Raw genomic sequence first — 19,850 nt, 5'->3', positions numbered from 1 at the left:
CCCCTCTCATGTAATGTTTTTCTGAGTGCAGTAGTGCCAAGCAAAGTGCAGAGGGCTGGAGGAAAATTAAGGACTGGAGGGGGAGTCTTGGAACTGTGTGGCTCTGGAGGTGCACCAGGCGACCAGTCAGCGAACTGAGCAAGTTGGGGAGAAAAGGAAGGAGGGGAGCAGGTGAGACGAGAAAGGAGGTTAATAGGGGAGAGGGCGAGAGAAAGAGGAAGACAAGAGGAAGGTCTTGCAGACTTCCGAGACTTAAGGAGGTCCGGTTCAAGACAGAGAGAGGCAGGGAGGCACCTGCAGAGGATAAGGATCTACCCCAAAATCCCTGTTTTGAAAAATGGCTCACCGGCAGAGGGTAGGAGGAGGCTGAGCAGAGGGAGATTGGGGTTGTTGTTTCCTCACGTGTATCCCATGCCAAAAGTGCACAGAGCATGCATCATGTTTGTAAGGTGTGGGTTCCCAGGGATGATTTTAGCAGGGACGGGAAAACAAGCAGATCAGTTAATGGATTAAATAAAGGGTGGCCATTTGGGATGTAAGTGTAATGTCCCAACTGTGGAAAAAGGTCAGACTGCCTAAATTGTATTAGCAAGGAGAGCTTGTCATTCATTGTCAATAGTTTTCTGTTTTGTTTGGCTGCACATATGTTATTTTGTAGTCAGTATTAATACACATTAGAGAAGAGCCACTTTAGAGAACATTATAAGGTGAAAGTAGGCACAGGAATAAGGTTATTCATCATATTTAGAGGTTAGGCCTAGGCTTTTTAAAGAGCTTTGTCGCCAAGCATCCGGAATTTGAGTCGTACTTTGGTTGTGTCTAGAAGAACACCATTTTGCATTCAGGAAAGCTTTTGGTGGCTGCTGGAAGGGTAGCTTAAGTGCCCCATAGAGCAAACATTCACTAAGATAAATGTTGGCTTTAGTAACATTAGGGCTGTTGGCCACGTTAGCAAGAGTTTAGCATGTTGGATTAGGCTCTGCTAGAAGTTGCAGTTCTGTCAATTAGAGTATTAGGTAATAGCTTTTAAATTAAATTAGAAGTTATTTCTCCTTCACCCAGCGTGTGCGCTGACAGTCAAAGTCTCTGGAGGCAGGGGAAGTGCAGCAGAGATGTTAGCTAAGTGTGCCAGGTCGAGCCATGCACAGCGGCTAAGAACAGAATGTAATAAATTAGTTGCACTCCTTTTGATTAGATTAATGCAACAGTTTTGATGGAAACTTCTTATCACAGAGCACTTTCCTGTGCCTCTTGGCGCCGCCCTTGCTGAGTTCTTTCCCTCCTTTGCTGCGGCCAGACATGATGGCTCTTCTCTCCCTCACAAAACGAGCTGAGACTTATGGGAACAAGGGTTGGTGTCCAGACATTGACGAGGTGGTGAACCAGGATGTGGTTATACTGCCCCTATTGAGAAGTGGCAGGTTCATTGGAACTGCAGGTGGCAAGCTAATTAGAGTAAAGGAATGTGAGACATTAATCACCAAGAGCAGTGCCTCAGTTGTTTTTTTTTATAAATCCACCTGGTTCCCAAGCGATAAGGAAAGGATTTTGCAATAGGGAGGGCAACATGTTTCAAGATTGGAGTCAAAAGAGGTGCTGTCAAATGTACAGCTGCAAGGTCGAAGGAGCTGTTCAAGGGTGCCAGGGTGTCTGGGATCACGTGAAAGCCATTGTATTGCCATGGGAGTTGACTTCTCCCTTCACACCAATTCCTTAATTGGATCCTGTCAGGGGGTATGCACATCACTAGTTGGCTGAAGTTGTCTTGACCAATCACACTATATTATTTTTACAATTTGGTAATTTGTAGGGGCTGTATTTAGATAAGCATGACTGTTACGTTACCAATGGGATTGTAGAATATAGGTGATGTGTATATCTTTGTATACGTGCTAGGCAATGGGGAACATGGAATCATTTTTGTATCTATTATGTTAATGTTGCAGTTTACATCTATAAAACCTGTAATATGGAATAGGTATGTCGAGAGTGCGATGTTTGACCCTAACAACCGTATTGCATGTAATACACCTTGTTTCCTGATGAAAAGGTGCCCTCATTATTCACCGTTTGGAGGTTTAGAGATAGACTAGTCACATGCCAATCAGACTTTCACAAAAATGTATAGATGAATGCATGCAAGCCAATTAAGATGTTTGCGTTTATTCACTTTCTGAAGAATGTTCATGATATTATTTTTCTGAGATCAAATGATTTTGAGAATATAATGCAATTTGACAAGCAGTAATGTGTATACAAATATATTTGACTAGCAGAAGTACCCGTTCTCCAAATGGGTTCTGTAGACAGACATGATAACACTGATCCTGTAGGTCGGCGTTCTGATTTGCTTATCGCTTGATGTGCTTTGCACCCTGAAGTAATCTGCACTGAGAAGGGGCGCATGTGGCTGGCTGGCACACCCTGAAGCAGACGTTGGGGGAGGCAAGTGTTGGTGTGCTGCTACATGCTGGGACCTTCTGTGCTCTCTCCCGACCTGTCACCTCACCCTGGCATGGTTCAGTTCATTGCGGTGCTTTGCGGTGCAAATATCTTGTAAACCGTGAATCTTAGGGCCTGGTCCTCGAATTTTGTTCCTCGTGCCTCATGCCTCACCGATTTCAGGCAACAGTCTCATGTGTGAAGGTGTTGAAATCTGGGGAGAGGGGTGAGGTGTCCGAATGTCATGCAGCTAGTAATGTCCACAGAATCCTAATAGGTAACTTTGTCAAATGTGGTTCAGATTGGTGAAACAGGGTGGAACTGTATAAAGAACAACGCTTTGCCATCCTACAAACCCACAAGCACATTTTGACTTTTGCTGAAATCTGGGGAAAACGGCGGGTGTCCCAATGTCATGTAGCCAGTATTGTCCGGAGGGTCCTAACAGGCAGCTATGCTGCATTTGGTGCAGATTGGTGAAACAGTGTGTAATTGTATAGGGAGCATCACTTCACCACAAATCCTTCCACAAACAAACCCCTTTTGACTTTTATAAATATAGATTAACCCCTTAAGTGCCAAGGACAAGCTGTCTCGGCCTTGATATTACTTTCCTGTTGCCAAGGACGAGACAGCTTGTCCTTTTTGACACGTCATTTTGTGTGATCCCTGCAAAGCAGGGATCACACAAACGCAAAATCCAACACCAGGGCTATGTAAGGGGAGGTTCCTCCTCATGGCCTAGGGGGTTGGATTTCCTTCAGTTTCATGACAGCATGCTTAATGCATGCTGACATGAAACTGAAAGTCATTTTCACTGCGGCAGCCATTTTGGTTGCCGCGGTGAAAACAGAAAGTGAGTTTCCTTTGTTTTCTCCCTTGATCCGAGGCATTATTGTGCCGTCCAGATCAAGGGAGGTGTCATTGGAAAGGTGAGAGTCTCTTTTGAAGCATTGCTGGGCACGGATGAGGCACAGATTGCTCGATCTGTGCCCAGCAATGCCACTAGACCACCAGGGATCCTTTTTCTGAAGTGGGGGGAGAGGGGACTCTTTACTTTGGGGGTGGATGGGCTCAGTAATGGGCCCATCTGCCCGTAGGCAAGGGAAACAAATGCAGTTTTGGATGGGGGCCCACTAGACCACCAGGAATTTTATTCAATGAAAGGGGGGAGGCCCTCTCCCCCGACCCCAAGTGCATGTGGGGCACCTCATGTAGACCTGTTTGGGGGTAGATTTCTGGCACAGGCTCCTCCCAAGCCTGGGGCAGTACATTCTGCCTCCCAGGGGCAGATGGGCACACTCATTTGTCTATCTGCCCTTAGTGAAGGGGAAAAACAAAAATATTTGGAAAAAAAGATGATTTTGGGGGTTGTGAAAGGGGCCCCTAGGTCCCTCGCGTTATGGAAACAAGGCAAGTCAACACACATGATAGATATGCCAGACACAAGGTTGTATTCCCAAAGCTAGGGTTTATTGCAAAGCAAATAGTCTCAGTTGGCCAACTCTGTCTCACGCCCCGCGACGTGTATCTCTAGACCTCGAGGGACGCAAGAGAGTGAATTACGCACATCAGTTACATATATACAAAATGCATATCATACAATCAGCTGTGACATGTTTAACACCCCCCCTTTGTTGGGTTTCTTTGAACTCAGTTTGATGATGGACAATTTCGACGAATATGACACCTTCAAATATCTATTCTAGCAACAGTATGCAACCTTGCAAGTGTGAAGACATCTTTTCGTTGTTGAACAGAACACAGTGCTTCTGTTCTTGTAAGTGAGCTACATACGGGGAAGAGTCACATTCCAGACCTTGCTATCTATGAGGTGCTATTCGTGTCCTGGGAGCCGACACGATTTACAGGGCTCAGAAAAGGGGGGCCGTAAGAAGAGCATAATTCAAGCCTTTAGCTGCTTTATTCTAACATATTCTACCATATAACGAGACTGGCTGGCAGCTGTGAAATGATTAAATGCCCTGCGGCTCTGCTTCAAGGCTACATTCGGGAGGGAGCTGGGCATTCCTCTCCGGAGCTGCCTACGTTGTGTTTCAACAAACTCTTATTAGCCTTGTAGCCTTGCGACCTTGTCCTTTCACGTTCAGACAACAATGTTAACAGTCGAGCAGTGTAAGCAGAAATGTGCAGCGAAGCAATTTGAACAGAAAGCAATGAGCAATCGTTAGAAAACAAAATGGCGATCCTTATTACATCAAAATGGCCGTTCATTGGTCAAACTCGGAAACCTGTATTTCTATCTTTACGTTGCCATTCATCGTGAGAGGTGTCCATTTTTCCTAGACCGACAGTTGGGTGGACACTAAACCACCCGTGATCATATATAATGAGGACTACATGAGATGCCACCCCATCCATTTGGGGTGGGGGGAGGGCTACCAGAAACCATTGGAATGGCTCCCCAATGCATGGGGCAGTACGTTTTGCCCACCCTGGGGGCAGATGGGAACACTAATGTGCTCATCTGCCCCTAGGAAAGGGGCATAACAAAAAACAAAAACAATATAACTTGTTTTGAGTGGGTGTGGGGGGGCACTAAACCACCATGGATGTTTTCTGGTGGAAAGGGGGTGGCCCCCTCCTCCCACCCCAAAATGGATGGGGGGGTGCTCTCATGTAGCCATCCCTAGGGACAGATAGGAAAGAGTACATGAGATGCCCCCCCATCCATTTGGGTTGGGGGAGAGGGCCAATAGAAAGCATTGACATGGCCCTAAATGCATGGGGCAGTACATTTTGCCCACCTCGGGGGCAGATGGTCACACTAATGAGCCCATCTGCTGTAAGGAAGGGGCAAAACCTAAACAAAAAAATCAAATATAACTTGTTTTGGATTGGGGGCCATTAAACCACCATGGATGTTTTTAGTGGCCACCGATGTCTTCTTTTCAGAAGTGCATGGGGTTCTCTCTTTTCCTTGGTGGCTACGACACCCTAGGCCCAAATCTGTAGGTTGTCCACATGAGCGAAATCCTGCAAAATCGTCTCTCCCGAAAGACTTGGGGTGACCAGTGGTTTAGCCTTTTCACTTTGCGCTCAGGTAGGTGCACCCACACATGTGAGGTACCATTTTCATTGGGACACATGTGGGTATGCGGTAAGGTAGGACATTTGGTGTTGGCAGCGTGGTTCGGTGGGTGAGCAGAGGGAAATGTCAGAAAATTGTGTTTTTTTTGCCAAATTTCTGACTTTGCTGGGGATTGTGGGTAATATATTCTCAGACAAATTTACGCAAGTCAGACCTCTGTGGATTCCCACAGGTGTCTTCTTTTCAGAAATGCATGGGGGTCTCTGTTTTCCTTGGTTGTTTTGACACCCTAGGCTCAAATCTGTAAGTTGTCCACGTGAGCAACATCCTGCAAAATTGACTCGGCCGAAAGACTTGGGGTGACCAGTGGTTTAGCCTTTTCCCTTTGCGCCCAGGTAGGTGCACCCACACATGTGAGGTACCCTTTTTGTTGGGACACCTGTGGGAATGCGATAAGATAGGACATTTGTTGTGTTTGCTTGATTTTCATAACGTTTCGACACATTTGCTGCTGCACTTTGTCACACAACCCTTTCATTTCCCAAATGTGACCTACATTTATTCGCTGCCTTAGGCACTATACACTTTTGTAGCCTGCACAGGTCACCTACCCTTCAGAGGTTCTGCCTATGCTCTTTCAGAAAATGTATACTTGCCCTTCCTCGCCACATTTTCTTTTCCTTATTTACACATGCTAAGTACGTCTCTTTATGCAGTAAGCATAAACATCCTGTGTACGATGGCTCAGTTTTTGGCCTGTGGTATTGCTTTTTGTGTGGAACATTATGAAAAATGTGTGATGTCCTAACTGGAAGAGTCAGGGGAATGTAGTGGAGCATTGCTTTTCTCAATATTCACAGAAGCCATTGCCTTACCGGGCCAACCATGTCCACCACATACCTTTTTTTCTGTCATTTTCCCAAATTTTCCCCAAACTATGGAATTTTTCCCTACGTAGTTGTTGCCTGACCTGTGCAAATCACCCCTTCCTAAACTTGGAATTGTGTCTACTTTTCAGAAATGTATGTCTTTTTGTCTTCCCATTCAGCTTTCCTACCCTTCTCTTCCATTCCGTCCACGCATGTCCTATTGGAAAAAAGGAGCAAAATAGCCTACCTCTCACAAAACGACTGCTAACCATATAAAAATATGTTTATTTGGTTTCCACTCAACCTGTTCTTCTTGAATGCCTGGGAAATGGTGAATTCAGCACAGCAAACCATTTGTTCCTAGATCTAACAAGGACAAAACCACATGCTTCTTTATACATCACTTTATTGACATTTTCTGAAGAAAAAAAAACATTTTCTCCCTTTTTGGTTATTTTCTCTCACCCCCTCCCCCCCCCAACAGCAAACTAAAACACGTGGGAAGGAAAGGGGCCACATTTGGCCGAGATATCTCATGTGACAAAAAAAGTTACAAGGGATTGAATGGCAACATTCCGAAATCACCAAAAAAGGCCTTCGCACCAGGGGGCGGAGGTGGGGAACCCTTGGCAGTTAAGTGGTTAAATACATTCTGTAAAGTACCATCAGACTATTGTAATGGTTCTTATAAATGCAAATTCCAATCCGAATATTGACATATTTAAACTACTTTGATGGTAATTTGATACAGTACCAAAGCAAAGTAACATACCATAATATAACATAACATCACATACCAGAACCTAAAATAACATAACAGATCTAGTGAACATCCCAGTCACGTTTTAATGGAGTATGCATCAATCCAGGTGTCTTGATTAGATGAACGCCATTCCTCCTAATACACATTCAGGTTTTATCCTGGCTCCATCACTGTGGCTCACCTAGCGGAAACAACAATGTTAACTTTCTCTTTCTATATGCTACAAAGGCCACAAAAATATTTGTCCATCTCATATCATACAATGGACCTTTTCTGTGCCAACATACTGAGAGCTCTTTTAACATCCTTGTTTCTGAGGCTGTAGATGATAGGATTTAACATAGGAGTTATAACTGTGTAAAATAATGATGCTACTTTGTCCTGATGCCTGCCATACACAGAACTGGGCCTGAGATACATGAAGAGAACAGGAACATAAAGCATTGTAACACAGACAATGTGAGAGGCACAGGTGGAGAAAGCTTTTTGCTTCCCAGCTGAGGATTGTATTTTGATAATTGCAAGAATTATGTATGTATAGGAGATGAGGATAGTGAGCAGAGATCCAACTTCCACGCAACCTGCCACGGTGAACAATACAACTTCATTGAGAGTGGTGTCCGAGCAGGCAATTTTAAGTAGAGGAGGAATGTCACAATAGAAGTGGGAGATCAAGTTATCACTGCAGAACTTTAGTCTGAAGATGAAACCTGTGTTTATCAAAGAATTGACTGTACCAAATGTACATGCTGCTGCTACTAGTGAAACACACATTTTCTTGGTCATGATGACTGTATAGTGCAAAGGATTACAAATAGCATTATACCTGTCATAGGCCATCACCCCAAGAAGAAGGCCCTCTGTACCTGCTAAGTCAACAAAGAAAAACAGTTGTGTAACACATTCAAGGTAAGTAATCACATGCAATTTTGAAAGAAAGTTGATCAACATATTAGGGACTATAATCGTTGAGTAACATAAGTCGACACAAGACAAGATGCTGAGGAAGAAGTACATTGGTGAGTGCAAACATGGGGACTTGCTGATTAAGGCCATTATGCCAATATTTCCCAGGAGAGTGATAATATAGACCACGAGGAAGAGTACAAACAGTGGAATCTTGAGTTTTTCATCTTCTGTGAGTCCCAAAAGGATAAACCCTGTGAATGAGGTCTGGTTGTTCATCAGCATTGTTCAACATGAGTTTTTCTTAAGAAGAATAGAAAACAGGAAATGTTATTTAATGATTTTTTCTTTTTCTGCTGCATAAATATGTGTTTTTTTTTCATAAGAAAACTAAATCCCTACCTTTACCATTGTAATGTGGGTTGCATGCCTATAATCATACAGACCTTTGTCACACATTTAAGTGATTCATTATGCTTAATATCAACCTCAAGTTTTGTGAAGGAGTACAAAAGGCATTATGTGTCAATCTGGCCTCTGTTTACCATTGTTCAGTTTGCCAAAGTACTGAGAGCTAATCTTTCATTTAAACTTCATTAAGAGCTCTAAGATGTGCTTCTTACATTACATCTCTACCATTTGTAAGGATGCAGAAGGAGGAGACTGACATGAGGGTCGCATGGTGGTTGTTAAAAACTTTTATTATCTCAGAATTTAAAGAGCCCCTTCCTAAAACAATTGATGCTCAGTGAAGGTATACCCACTTACCAGTATGCATTCCCAGAGAGTATAACGATTAGATGGTATCTAAAAATTAAATTCAACATTTGTAACACACTAGTTATACTAGGTGCAAAAAATGGTATCCACAAGGACAGTCGCCACTGTAGATTATGTGGGAACAACACGTTAGAAACTCCCTACCACATTACAAGCGAATGTGAAAGTATCGAGGGAATACGTAGAAAATATTTAATGAAATATAACAATGATACATCCATGTGCAAAATGTCTGAAATATGGACGAGTCTTATGGCCGGAAAAGACATGAATTTAATATTTTATATGATGAAGTTTTTAGTGAAAATTTTAGAGATTTTAACTGAATTATCAAATGGTGTTTTAAAATTTTTATAGAGATATTTTAATTAGTGAAGATAAAGTGCAAGAAGTATAATACGTGTTGAGACAAAGATGGGATTTTATGTACTATATGTGTAAAACTGTAATTGTTATATGCATATTAAATAAATAAATAAATAAATAAAATAATTTAAAGAGAAAACCCTATCTTGCTCTGTCTTCTAAGAGGGGTTTCCTCTCAGCTTAAAAAAAAAACTAAAGAGTCAGCTCTCCTGTGTCAAAACCCTATTTACGGCCCTTCCACGTGCAACTAAACTAATGAAGTAGTGGGTCTTCTTGGTCAAGAAAAATGAGTCCCTCCCTCTGGACAGTGGATTACAGTTCCAGTGGTTAGGTGGAAGTTCCCCTGATGGAAGGACTCCCTTCCCCAGGTCTCAATACCTTTCCAAGCCACAAAACAAAGTTACAGATTGGACGTCCAATGTATAAAGGTTTTCAATTTAAAATCGAAATCTGAAGTTCCAGTTCAAACATCAACATTCCTTATCGCCCAAGAATCTTTGATATTGAGTTCCTGGAGAATGTCTCCCTTCTCCAGGTATCTTGCTTCTTGGTTTTCTACCACCAAGTGAATTACTCCCTTGCCCTGGGCTAGGTGCCCCAGGAGAATGCCTCCCTTCTCCTGGTACTGCAGCAGCACCGTTTTGCACCAACAAGGGGAATTACACCCTTCCCCTGGTCTTTCCCAGGCTGTATATCAGAGTTCACAATGCCAAGGGGAATGCCTCCCTTCCCTTGGACTTTCTCATACTTTATTTCACAGTTCACAATGCCAGACAGAATGTCTTCCTTCCCCTAGCCTTTCTCTGGCTTTATTTCACGGTTTGTAATGCCAGGGGAATGGCTCCCTTCCCCGGGCTTCTTTCTATTACTCTAATTACATTTGCCCCACTGTAGACCTTCGTTCCAGTCTTGTTGGTATAGGTCCAAGTACTGTGAGATTCTCTTTTGGTAGTGTGTCAGACCTGGTTCACTAACCTGCCAGGTATTATGACTATGAAGATGACTGATGAGCTTTCCATCTTGTGGGTGCAGGTCTTTATTCATATATTCTTCTTTCCCATTCTATTTTCTCAGTACTTCTTCCCAGGATATCTCCACCCTTCTTGTCTGGACCTCTAAACTCTGTTCTGTCCCTAGAGGCTGGCCCGTGCATGCCTCTACCATCAAAGAAAAGTGTGGTGGGCTATGTTCGGTAATTAGACTTACTTTGGTCCTGACAGGCCTCCCGCCTAATTCGGTTCAGCTACTGCGGTTCTAAACTTGCTGGTTCCCTCTGGTCTACTCTGCCGATGTGTACCGCTCGCTCTTTCTTCCTTCATCAGGTGCTTTAGGTTGTTTCCAGTCGGAGAAAGGGTCCTTCTGCTTCTGACCCTCGAGAGGCTCTTTGCCTTCTTGCCTCACGTCCCAGTCCGCCTTGCTTTCCTCCGCTGCACTGCCATCCTGTTTGCGGCTCATCCAGGGAGAGCTAAACCCAGTATAGAGTCCTTCTTCCATTTTTATGTCTATCGTGTTCGTACATTGTCCATAATGACCAGTATGCTCACCTTGGTTCCACGTGGCAGTCAATATTACTCTGCACCTCTTATTCATCCCAGAACTAAAGTTACCTACTAGAAGTGGTAATTCAGGATTTTTTCCTCATCCTGTGAGTGTTGAACTCTCAATCCTACACACATACATGGAAGTGTGGGACTTGGAAGTATGGAGAAAGGGATTTGAGGATTGGAGGATGTGTGAACGGTTGGAATTCCACATCTTCCCTGGATAGTCGTCCCTTCTCCCACACGGGGATTCCTCCCTAAGAGATCTTCTGGCTGATTACCACCCTCAAGGGGACTATCGGGAAGGGGCCTCACCTCCCTGGCCTCCTGGGAAGTGGCTCTCCCTATGGAAGAAGTGACAACATCTTAGGATTCACCACACATATCCTTTATTTTGGAGATTAAATGTGAGGGAGGGTACGAGATAAGATATATTATTATAGTCATTGTAAAACATGTGTTTTCGTTTTAACCAATCCTCTATTATTGTAATTATTTTCATGATACAAAACATATGAGAATCTGAATTATTAACACATTTCAATATTCAAAATATAATATAAATAATTCATTTTAAAATATCTATCTCTATTGGCTTATTTAAAAAATTGAACTAAACGGTTTAAATGCATGAACCATGCTTTGGAATGCAGCATTCCTTTCTCATCATAGAAGAAATCCTGCAGCATTGAAACTTTATGCTGAATAAAGGTTTTTTTCCCTTTGCTTACAGTTTATTTTTACATACTGTTTTTTAAACAAATAATCGCCATGCAAATGTATTGCTCGCTATGATTCCAAAGCTAGAAATGTCCCTTGAACTAATGCCATCTATAGCCACCACCGTCAAAACATAATGAATAATCCTACACCACATCTCCCTAATTACTGACTGAGTTTTCCTGCTATATGATTGATATACAACATGTATTTGATAGTTAATAATTTATATTTCAAAGACAAAACTCTACCGTCGCATTACGAGGTCTGCTTGCGGGTGCCGCTAAGGACGTCTGGTCAGACCAGGCTTCCTTAGCGGCACCCACGAGCAGACCAGGATGATAACAACGGACCCGTCTTTAATGGGACCGTTATTAGCATCCTCCCCATTCCCTTTGAGCCCTATGGGGTCTCAAATGGGAATGGGGATGTACCGGGTACGGATCCCGGAGAAAGGGAATTACCTGGCCCACACAAGTCGGAACGGCCCGGTAATTCCCTATTTCTGGGACCCGGACCCGGTACCCGGTTTGGGGTAGCCATGCCGGTAAGAACGACATGGCAACCTCCAAACTCCTAATGAGGCCCAATGACTGTTTAGCTAAAGTGGGGCCTGCAAACTGGTGCTCTCCACTTATTTTTGACTACGACTCCAAACAGACAAAGGTTGCAGACGCCTGAGCGAAAGCAAGGCTTCTCTTAATGATAGAAATGGGTATTTGTTGAGTGAAAACCTAGCTTTGGAGAGTAATGGAGTGCTTTAGGTGCCTGAAAGTCTGGGTAGGCATGATGTGAGGGAAGGGTTTTAGGACCCCTGCCATGGGTTCCGATGGTAACCCTAGTTGCACTCCTGTTTGATTGGCTAGGTGACTGTACTGCCAGGATAACCACCCTGCTGTGTGATTGACGGCCAAGCTGTGTGAATGGGGGAAAACTGCATAAAAAGCAGATCTCTGGGATTGGAAAGGCAGAGTCGCCACTGGAACGAAAGAACCGATGAGGAGCTGACAGAAGAGGACCCTTCAATGACTGAACCGCCCGGTGAAGCCCTACTGCAGGTCCGAATCTTCAGGCTCCAACGACAAAGAAGATCCTCCAGAAATCTTCTTCCCCTGAGCTGGTGGGACCAACCAGTTCACCCAAATTGCAAGCCAGGACTCCCTCCTCTGTTCAAATTTGCTGTACAGAGCTACAGTGAAATGGATAGCCAGGAAGGTCGGACCCTGCTTGGGTTTTAAGGAGCGCACCTTTTATTTGTTGCTTTGCTCTGCTGCTGGTATCCTCCCTGGGCAGTGCAGGACCCTCGAGTCTTCGTATTTTGTGTCAGTCCGACTGTCGCTTCAGGATCCGTGAGCCTGCAGGACCTGCCAAGAACGTGTCCCTCAGCTACAGCTTCTTCTCCATTTAAAGTACTGTGCACATCTGGTTGTTCATTTCGTCCAGTTGCGGTGAAGGTGTGTGAAAACATTTGCCAATCTGAAGGCTTGTCCTTCACTACACTTTAAACTAACTTTTCTGCCGACCAACTTTATCCGGAACTCTTAGCAAATACTTAACTGCAAACTACCCTGAACGGTGTGATCTTGAGCAAAATACTTTTTTCCTATTGACTTTGGCCCTAAGCCTTTTTGATTTGATTCCATCACTGTAGTTCTTCTTTCTAGATTGCCCTGCTTAATTACGTGTTGGTGCTGCTCAATTTTAGTCTAACTTTGTTTTTCCCTCCCTTTTAAAAATTGCTGCAGTGCCATTTTGCTCACACTTCGTTTTGAGTTTAAATTTCCAGAATCTATTGGGAGTGGTGTGGTGTATTAAGAGTGTGATTTTTGAACTGCTTTACTTTAGTGAGACGTTATACAACTGATGTGTAAATAAATGTATATTCTTTTACTCAGAAACCTTGAGTCAGTGTTTGTTTCAATCATAGTAATTGCTTTCCTTTTGATACTGCTCCCTTGCTCTTGAGAACAACAGGGAACCTTTATATAAGGTGAACATGGTTTGTATTAACCCCTTAAGTTCCAAGGGTATGCTCGTCCTTTTTGCATAGACTTGCATAATAGCATGGCACTTTCAGCTGGATAGATTGATCTAAAAAGAAAAAAGGATTTTCACTTGAGGAAACCATTCCGTTTAGCTTATCTATGACTTTAAAAGATATTTGTGAGAATTAAATTGAAGATACAAAGGGATTTAGTAATGTGTATGAAATATATGGGTTGTGAAGCTGAAGGCATATTAAAACAAATAATTTATGATGAGCTTATTAAAAAGCAAAGGCCAGGAGGTAAAGAGATTGGAATAATCATAAATAGGTTTGTTCACCTCTGTGATCTGAATGAGGGTGAATTAACACTGTGCAATCTCAAATTGTCTAGGAGATCTCTGCTGATCAAGAAAAATACAGAATTATACTTAAAAAAGTATATTCAATATGCATAAGAGTATGGTAGTCTGCCCTCCAAAGATATGTGTTGAGGTTTTGGATAACCAAGTTAGATTTGTTTCTTAAAATAACACATACATTTGTAGCCGCAGTGGGAAATAAAAGTTGTGTTGTAATGATTTCCCCTTGGTGACAGTCTCGGCAAATTATGCACAACAAAGATTTAATTTGCTAATCATGTGTTCCTCTTTTGCATTACTTTCAATGAATTAGGAGTTAAATGAAATTGTTATGCCACATATTATTTGATGTCAGTTTTAACCTTTGACAGTAATGATGCCTTCTATTTATGTAGGGGAAAGTATTTCTATGCATATTAACTTATATGTTTTAATGGGATTTTAGCATGCTGAATTAAAAAAGTATTTTTAACGTAATGGATTAAGGACCTCCTTACAAGTTTGGTGGTCATTCAGTGTTAATACCACTGAATTACTACCAACATTTTTTTTTTAGTGTTACCGAGACTTGGTCCCATGAGATTATTGTGGGAGTACGAGTGGTATTAATGAGTTGTTAGTCACCGTAATGGAGTCCATAGGACTACATTGTGGATTTTTGGTGGCATTATGCTGGAGGTAAATCCTCTACTTTTCCTCCAAAGAATTGTGCAATTACCACTCAATAATTCTGCCAGTGGTAAATCTGCCAAAGCTTTCAATTTGGGAGAGTCGGTTAAAATAGAGGTAACAGACTTACCTCCACTTTTTTCTTGGATCACCAAACTCACAATGAGGCCCAAATATGTATTGATTGTGTAATGACTGAAATGACGTGTGTGGTTAAACAAACATGTTAATCGCTTATTTGATAAACAAAACAAATGAAATACCCCTCTGGATGTATTTTCTGACATTATATTTCTTACTATGCACTGTAGATCTTTCAAATCTGCAGTCACAATTTCAGTTTTACAATGGTTTTTATTTGCTTGTTGTGTACAAAATAAGGTCACTATTTCCCAACAATATGCCTTTGTTTAACCCTGGCACAGCAGCTAATATGTTCTATATTCTCATAAATTAGTGTAAAACTGAAATTAAAGCATGCTATACACAACATAGATTTTCATGAGTAATGATTAACAGAATCTGGAATAAAAATGTTCTATTTAATAGATTTGTATTTCACCTGATTTCTGTTAATTGTCAAGGGGCCTCCTGATACGTTTGGTGGTATACCGCTGGTAAATCTGCTGGGATACCACCAAATGGTAATACTTTTACCTTCACTTGGTCTGACAGTTTGACATAGGTTTTCAGACATAGGGCCTCATTACACATTGTGCGGTAACCATGGCGCTATTAGCGCCATGGTTGCCGCCGGTATTTTAACGTGTCCGCCTTGGTGGATGGCGGAATTACCGGCCTACTCCAAGGTGAGCGGGGCCGGTAATTCCCCATTCACCAAGGCCCTTCCCCATTCCCATTTTTGCCCCCATAGGGCATAATGGGTATGGGGAAGGTGCTAATTATGGTACCGCAATTTGCGGTACCGTAATTAGCACCGAGGTCCCTTTGCGGCACCCTACTTTAACGGCTGGTAAAACCAGCCGTTAAGGTCGGGTCCCGAAAAGGGAACTCGTAGTAAGGCGGTAAGGGTTTACCGGTACCGGTGCCCTTACCGGTACCGGTAAACCCTTACCGCCTAATGTGTAATGAGGCCCATAGTCTGTTTTCTAACAGCACCCGGACCTTTGTGCTGGTATGTTGTTCCTCATAATTACTTAAGTATTTGACTCTATAAAACTTAGCATCCCTGGATCTAATTTTCTTAACCTTCCTCTGTAGATCCTACCTTGCATGGATACATAGACTACCTTTTATCAAACTAATGCCTTGAATAAACATAGGGTAAGAATGACATTTTCCTCTTTCCTCAATCAAATTAGAGTGTTGACAAAAACAAAAATGATGTACATTTGTATGATCTGCTTTAGACTTAATTAGAATCAGTGGACCCATTACCAATTAACAGACTGTGACATTAGGATGACTCCTCCAATAATGAAAACACTTTCTTCCTCCAAATGTTTTCTATTGCTCTAATGAAAGAAAAACGAATGCAGATTTATACAATGTGCCTTATATTAAGCTATTGGTGAATACTAAAATTGTAAATCTTTTAAATTGATTACTTCTAGTTACAAAACATGTTTGACTGTTTCTTTAATTAGATTGAAAAGTCTGAAACTCAATTGGCCCCTGAAGAAGAGACCACAACTCGAACCGCGTTGGGCAAATTACCCTGATTGTACAAATATAAAAAATTGTGTTTGAAATTACATATTTGTTCTTACTATTATTTTCTTTTCTCTAAATGAGAGTTATACAAATTATCTTCAAAAGAACTTCTTCATGATGTTATTAATTATGACCTGAAATGTTTGGCTAGCCAAGCCTTTGATAGTGTGCACGGGGACGGGAGTTCCCTAATTACAAACGTATCTTCTTTCTATTCATTAGACAACCCATATGCCAGGGCTGGTCCTCTTCTCCCCCGCACCTTAAACTTCTTGTAAAAATTCTTCAACTTATCCCAAAAGATAAAACTTACTTTATATGAATTTGGTGTGCAAGTGTTAGAGTTTTCTCTTTCCTTTCTCCATATATTACCCTATTTAGGGGTGGCACAGACGCACACACTTCAACCCACACACCCCCAAGATATGTCATTTTCCAAAATTAACAGTTTAGCTGACAAATCGGCGACAAACTTAGCCTTCAGTGAAGAAGAAGCTAATTGAATATTAGGCCTCATAAAGGACACAGACAAAGAAGCATCAGGTGACCGCAACCCTGGCACACTCATCTTCAAACTAGAAAAACTAATAAGGAAAGAAATTTCACAGAAATTACATGCGACAACTCTAGCCCAATACTACAAGAGTAAAAAGATTCCCAGAGGACTTTGTGTCTATCTTAGACCCACTTTGTGCAAGGACAATCAAACGTTTGTGAAACGATGGGAACAAATTCAAAGTGTTCCCTAGACCTCATTTTATTGACGATAGAGGAATTGATGACCTTACACAACAACTCTCTAAGCTCAAATCGGCAGATGACTTAAAAAATATCCTTGAAGACACTAACAAGAAATTGGACTTGTATAAAAAGGACATTGAGCAGTGCAAAATTAGGAAATTCAGGCGTGATACCTTAGACTCTGCACATGACATAGTCTACACGTGGCAAGATTTCTACAATAACTCAAGATCTGCAACAACCAGACCCTCCAGACCACCAGGACCTACCAACAATAGTGATAGCAGTGATGTAACTAGCGGTGAGAACGAAACCCCCTTACAGGCTCTTCAAACACCACACAGTACTCCAAATAGACAACCAGACAATAGTCATGAAGAAATAAACATCCCGAGCACAGCACCAACTACTTCCACGAAAGTCCCTTTTTTAGGAGGAGGAAGGCCCGAAGAGGGAAAAAGAAAGCAATGCCAGAAACACAAATAACAGAATCTATTTTCATGAATATTTCATCCAAACAGCTGACGAAATCACACATTGATACCTTCAACTTAGGTCTATCGTTCGTACCAACCAACAACACCACCAATTTTGAAGAAGAAGTTAAACTGTTTAAACTAATATATAAAATGGAATTAAAGATCTTCTTTGACTCGCTTCCCGAAGCAGTGGAAAAACACAAAATATGGAAATATCTGGAGTTGAAAAATAAGAGTACTTTTCACCCACAGGTCAATCATCCCGTTATTAACTTATTCAAGTTAAAAATTACCAAGGATTTAAGGCGCCTTAAATATACCAACTCTGACAAAACCAACATTAGAAAACACCAATTGAAATTAATCAAAGAACTAGCCGATGACTCCTCCATCACACTTAAACCTGCCGATAAGGGGGGAGCCCTTGTCCTTATGGATACTGAATTCTATAACAAGGGATGCCACAGCCTGCTAAATGGCCAAAGTACTTACCTCATGTTGGACTCAGACCCAATTGCCTCAATACAGAAAACAATCAAAGAGGCTGTGGAAAAAGCGGAAAGTATGGAATGGATTACTGCAAACACCAGTGACTTCTTGATTAAAAAATGTCCTGTTACTCCGGTTTTTTACTCACTTTCCAAAATACATAAAAACAGTATGAATCCCCCATTCAGACCAATTGTTGCAGGAACTGAAAGTATCTTTCACCCTTTGGCCATCTATCTGGATCGTGCTTTACAACCTCTAGTACAACAAACCTCCACCTACCTTAAAGACGCAGCCTATTTCTTGAGACAGCTAGAAGAAATTCAAGAAACACACATTGTGGATACCAACATTATTCTATTTACACTCGATGTAAATAGCCTTTACACATCGATTCCCCACAATCAAGAACTTGAAGCACTTGAATGGTTTCTCCTACAACATAGAGAAACCCTCATCCAAACAATATTTGCCATAGAGATCATGAATCTATTTCCCTACAATAACTACTTCAGATTTGAAGGAAAGTACTATCTACAGATTTTGGGTACATCAATGGGATCAGCAGTAGCACCATCATACACTATCATCTTCATGTTCCATTTTGAACAGATATTTGTACTGAATCAGGACCCCTGGAAAAACAAAATTATATTTTGGAAAAGATTCATTGATGACGTTTTTGGAATCTGGCGTGGTACCATTGATGAATGACAAACATTCTTTCAATATCTTAATGGCTGCCATGAAAAAATAACTTTCACTTTGGAGATTTGTCAACCAAAAATTCATTTCTTGGATGTGAGTATGGAAAAAATCGGGTCCGATCTTGTGACCAGCATCCACAGGAAACCAATCAACACTAAGAGTACACTGCACTTCGGAAGTTTTCACCCTGCTCATCTTAAGGAGAACCTACCATTCAGTCAAATGTTATGTTTTAAAAGAATTACCTCTGATACAACAAGACTACTGGATGAATACGACAATATGAAACAAAGATTCAAGAAAAGAGGCAAGCCACAACTAGAATTTAACGAAGGTTTCACTGAACCGGACAAGGTAAAACTACTGCAGACAACTCTCCCAATCATATTCAATCTATTTGTAAGAATAGTGATTACTCATCACCACCCATAGCAACAAGCTATTCCAATATCCACATATCACACAGATATAGCAGAAGATGACCATAATCAAAGAACATTGAATATCTGAATGTCTGCCTTTCCCTCATAGGGACGTGGATGTCAAGTGCCAACTATATGCTGTAAACTGCAAAGGACAAATTCATTCTTCTTGGGGCCTCGGCCAAGCACACCCAAGTTCACAGCTGGCTGAAAGAATGAAGCTTGATGGAGTCACCTCCATATTCTAATTGCTGATTTCTTCCTCTATCCTTATTCTTGCATATTTCACATGGCCCATTTACTTCTCCTCTTCTCTCTAGGCAACTGTCTTACTTCCCCAAATGTCTCCCAATAACCCTCTATGGGACTCATTCTGAGATTGAAGGTCTGGAAAAAAGGCTGCCAGTATATACTTACGTGTACCCTTTCCGGATGGGTAAACTACAACTCTGACTACCAGGGCTGTTGCGCCCAGCAGGTCTTATCTGCCGGACGCAATGTCCCTGGAAAGAAGAGTCATCACAAAAGCACTGGCACCATTAGCAAAAGTGCTGGTGCTTCCGATTCCCCATTCCCACGGAGTCCTATCGGACTCCGTGGGAATGGGGACTAACATTTTCCGACACCAGACTTCCCGATCCGCCTGGACTTCCAATGTCCCGGTGGCACCGGGAAGTCAGGAGTGGAAAAAAGTGTTACGGGATTGGCGGCAACCCGTCGATGGCACCGATGGGTTACTGCAAAGCTTGTAATGAGGCCCTATGTATATTGATTAAAAATTGCCCTTACCTGATTGAGCTTCTTACTATTTAAAGCCTGTTCCACAACCAAACACCTCTCTGACAAACATAACCTCTTTGATGAAACCTTGGATGTTGTCACT

General features: G+C 42.0%; 1 protein-coding gene across 1 annotated transcript; it reads right to left on the bottom strand.

Annotated features, from left to right (window-relative positions):
- Positions 1 to 7,381: 7,381 nt before the first annotated feature.
- On the bottom strand, positions 7,382 to 8,317 carry LOC138514573 (olfactory receptor 5J3-like). Its single transcript, XM_069630032.1, has one exon. It carries the CDS (start codon positions 8,315 to 8,317, stop codon positions 7,382 to 7,384), a length of 936 nt encoding a protein of 311 aa, XP_069486133.1.
- Between the last annotated feature and the right edge of the window lie 11,533 nt (positions 8,318 to 19,850).

The sequence above is a fragment of the Ambystoma mexicanum genome, chromosome 12, assembly GCF_040938575.1.
Source record: "Ambystoma mexicanum isolate Mex_15411 chromosome 12, UKY_AmexF1_1, whole genome shotgun sequence".
Classification (NCBI taxonomy): domain Eukaryota; kingdom Metazoa; phylum Chordata; class Amphibia; order Caudata; family Ambystomatidae; genus Ambystoma; species Ambystoma mexicanum.
Note: the sequence above shows the minus strand (reverse complement) of the source record. Positions and strands in the feature narration are given on the sequence as shown.

Coding starts and splice junctions, on each gene's coding strand:
- LOC138514573 (XM_069630032.1), bottom strand. CDS start 8,317: ATGCTGATGAACAACCAGACCTCATTCACAGGGTTTATCCTTTTGGGA.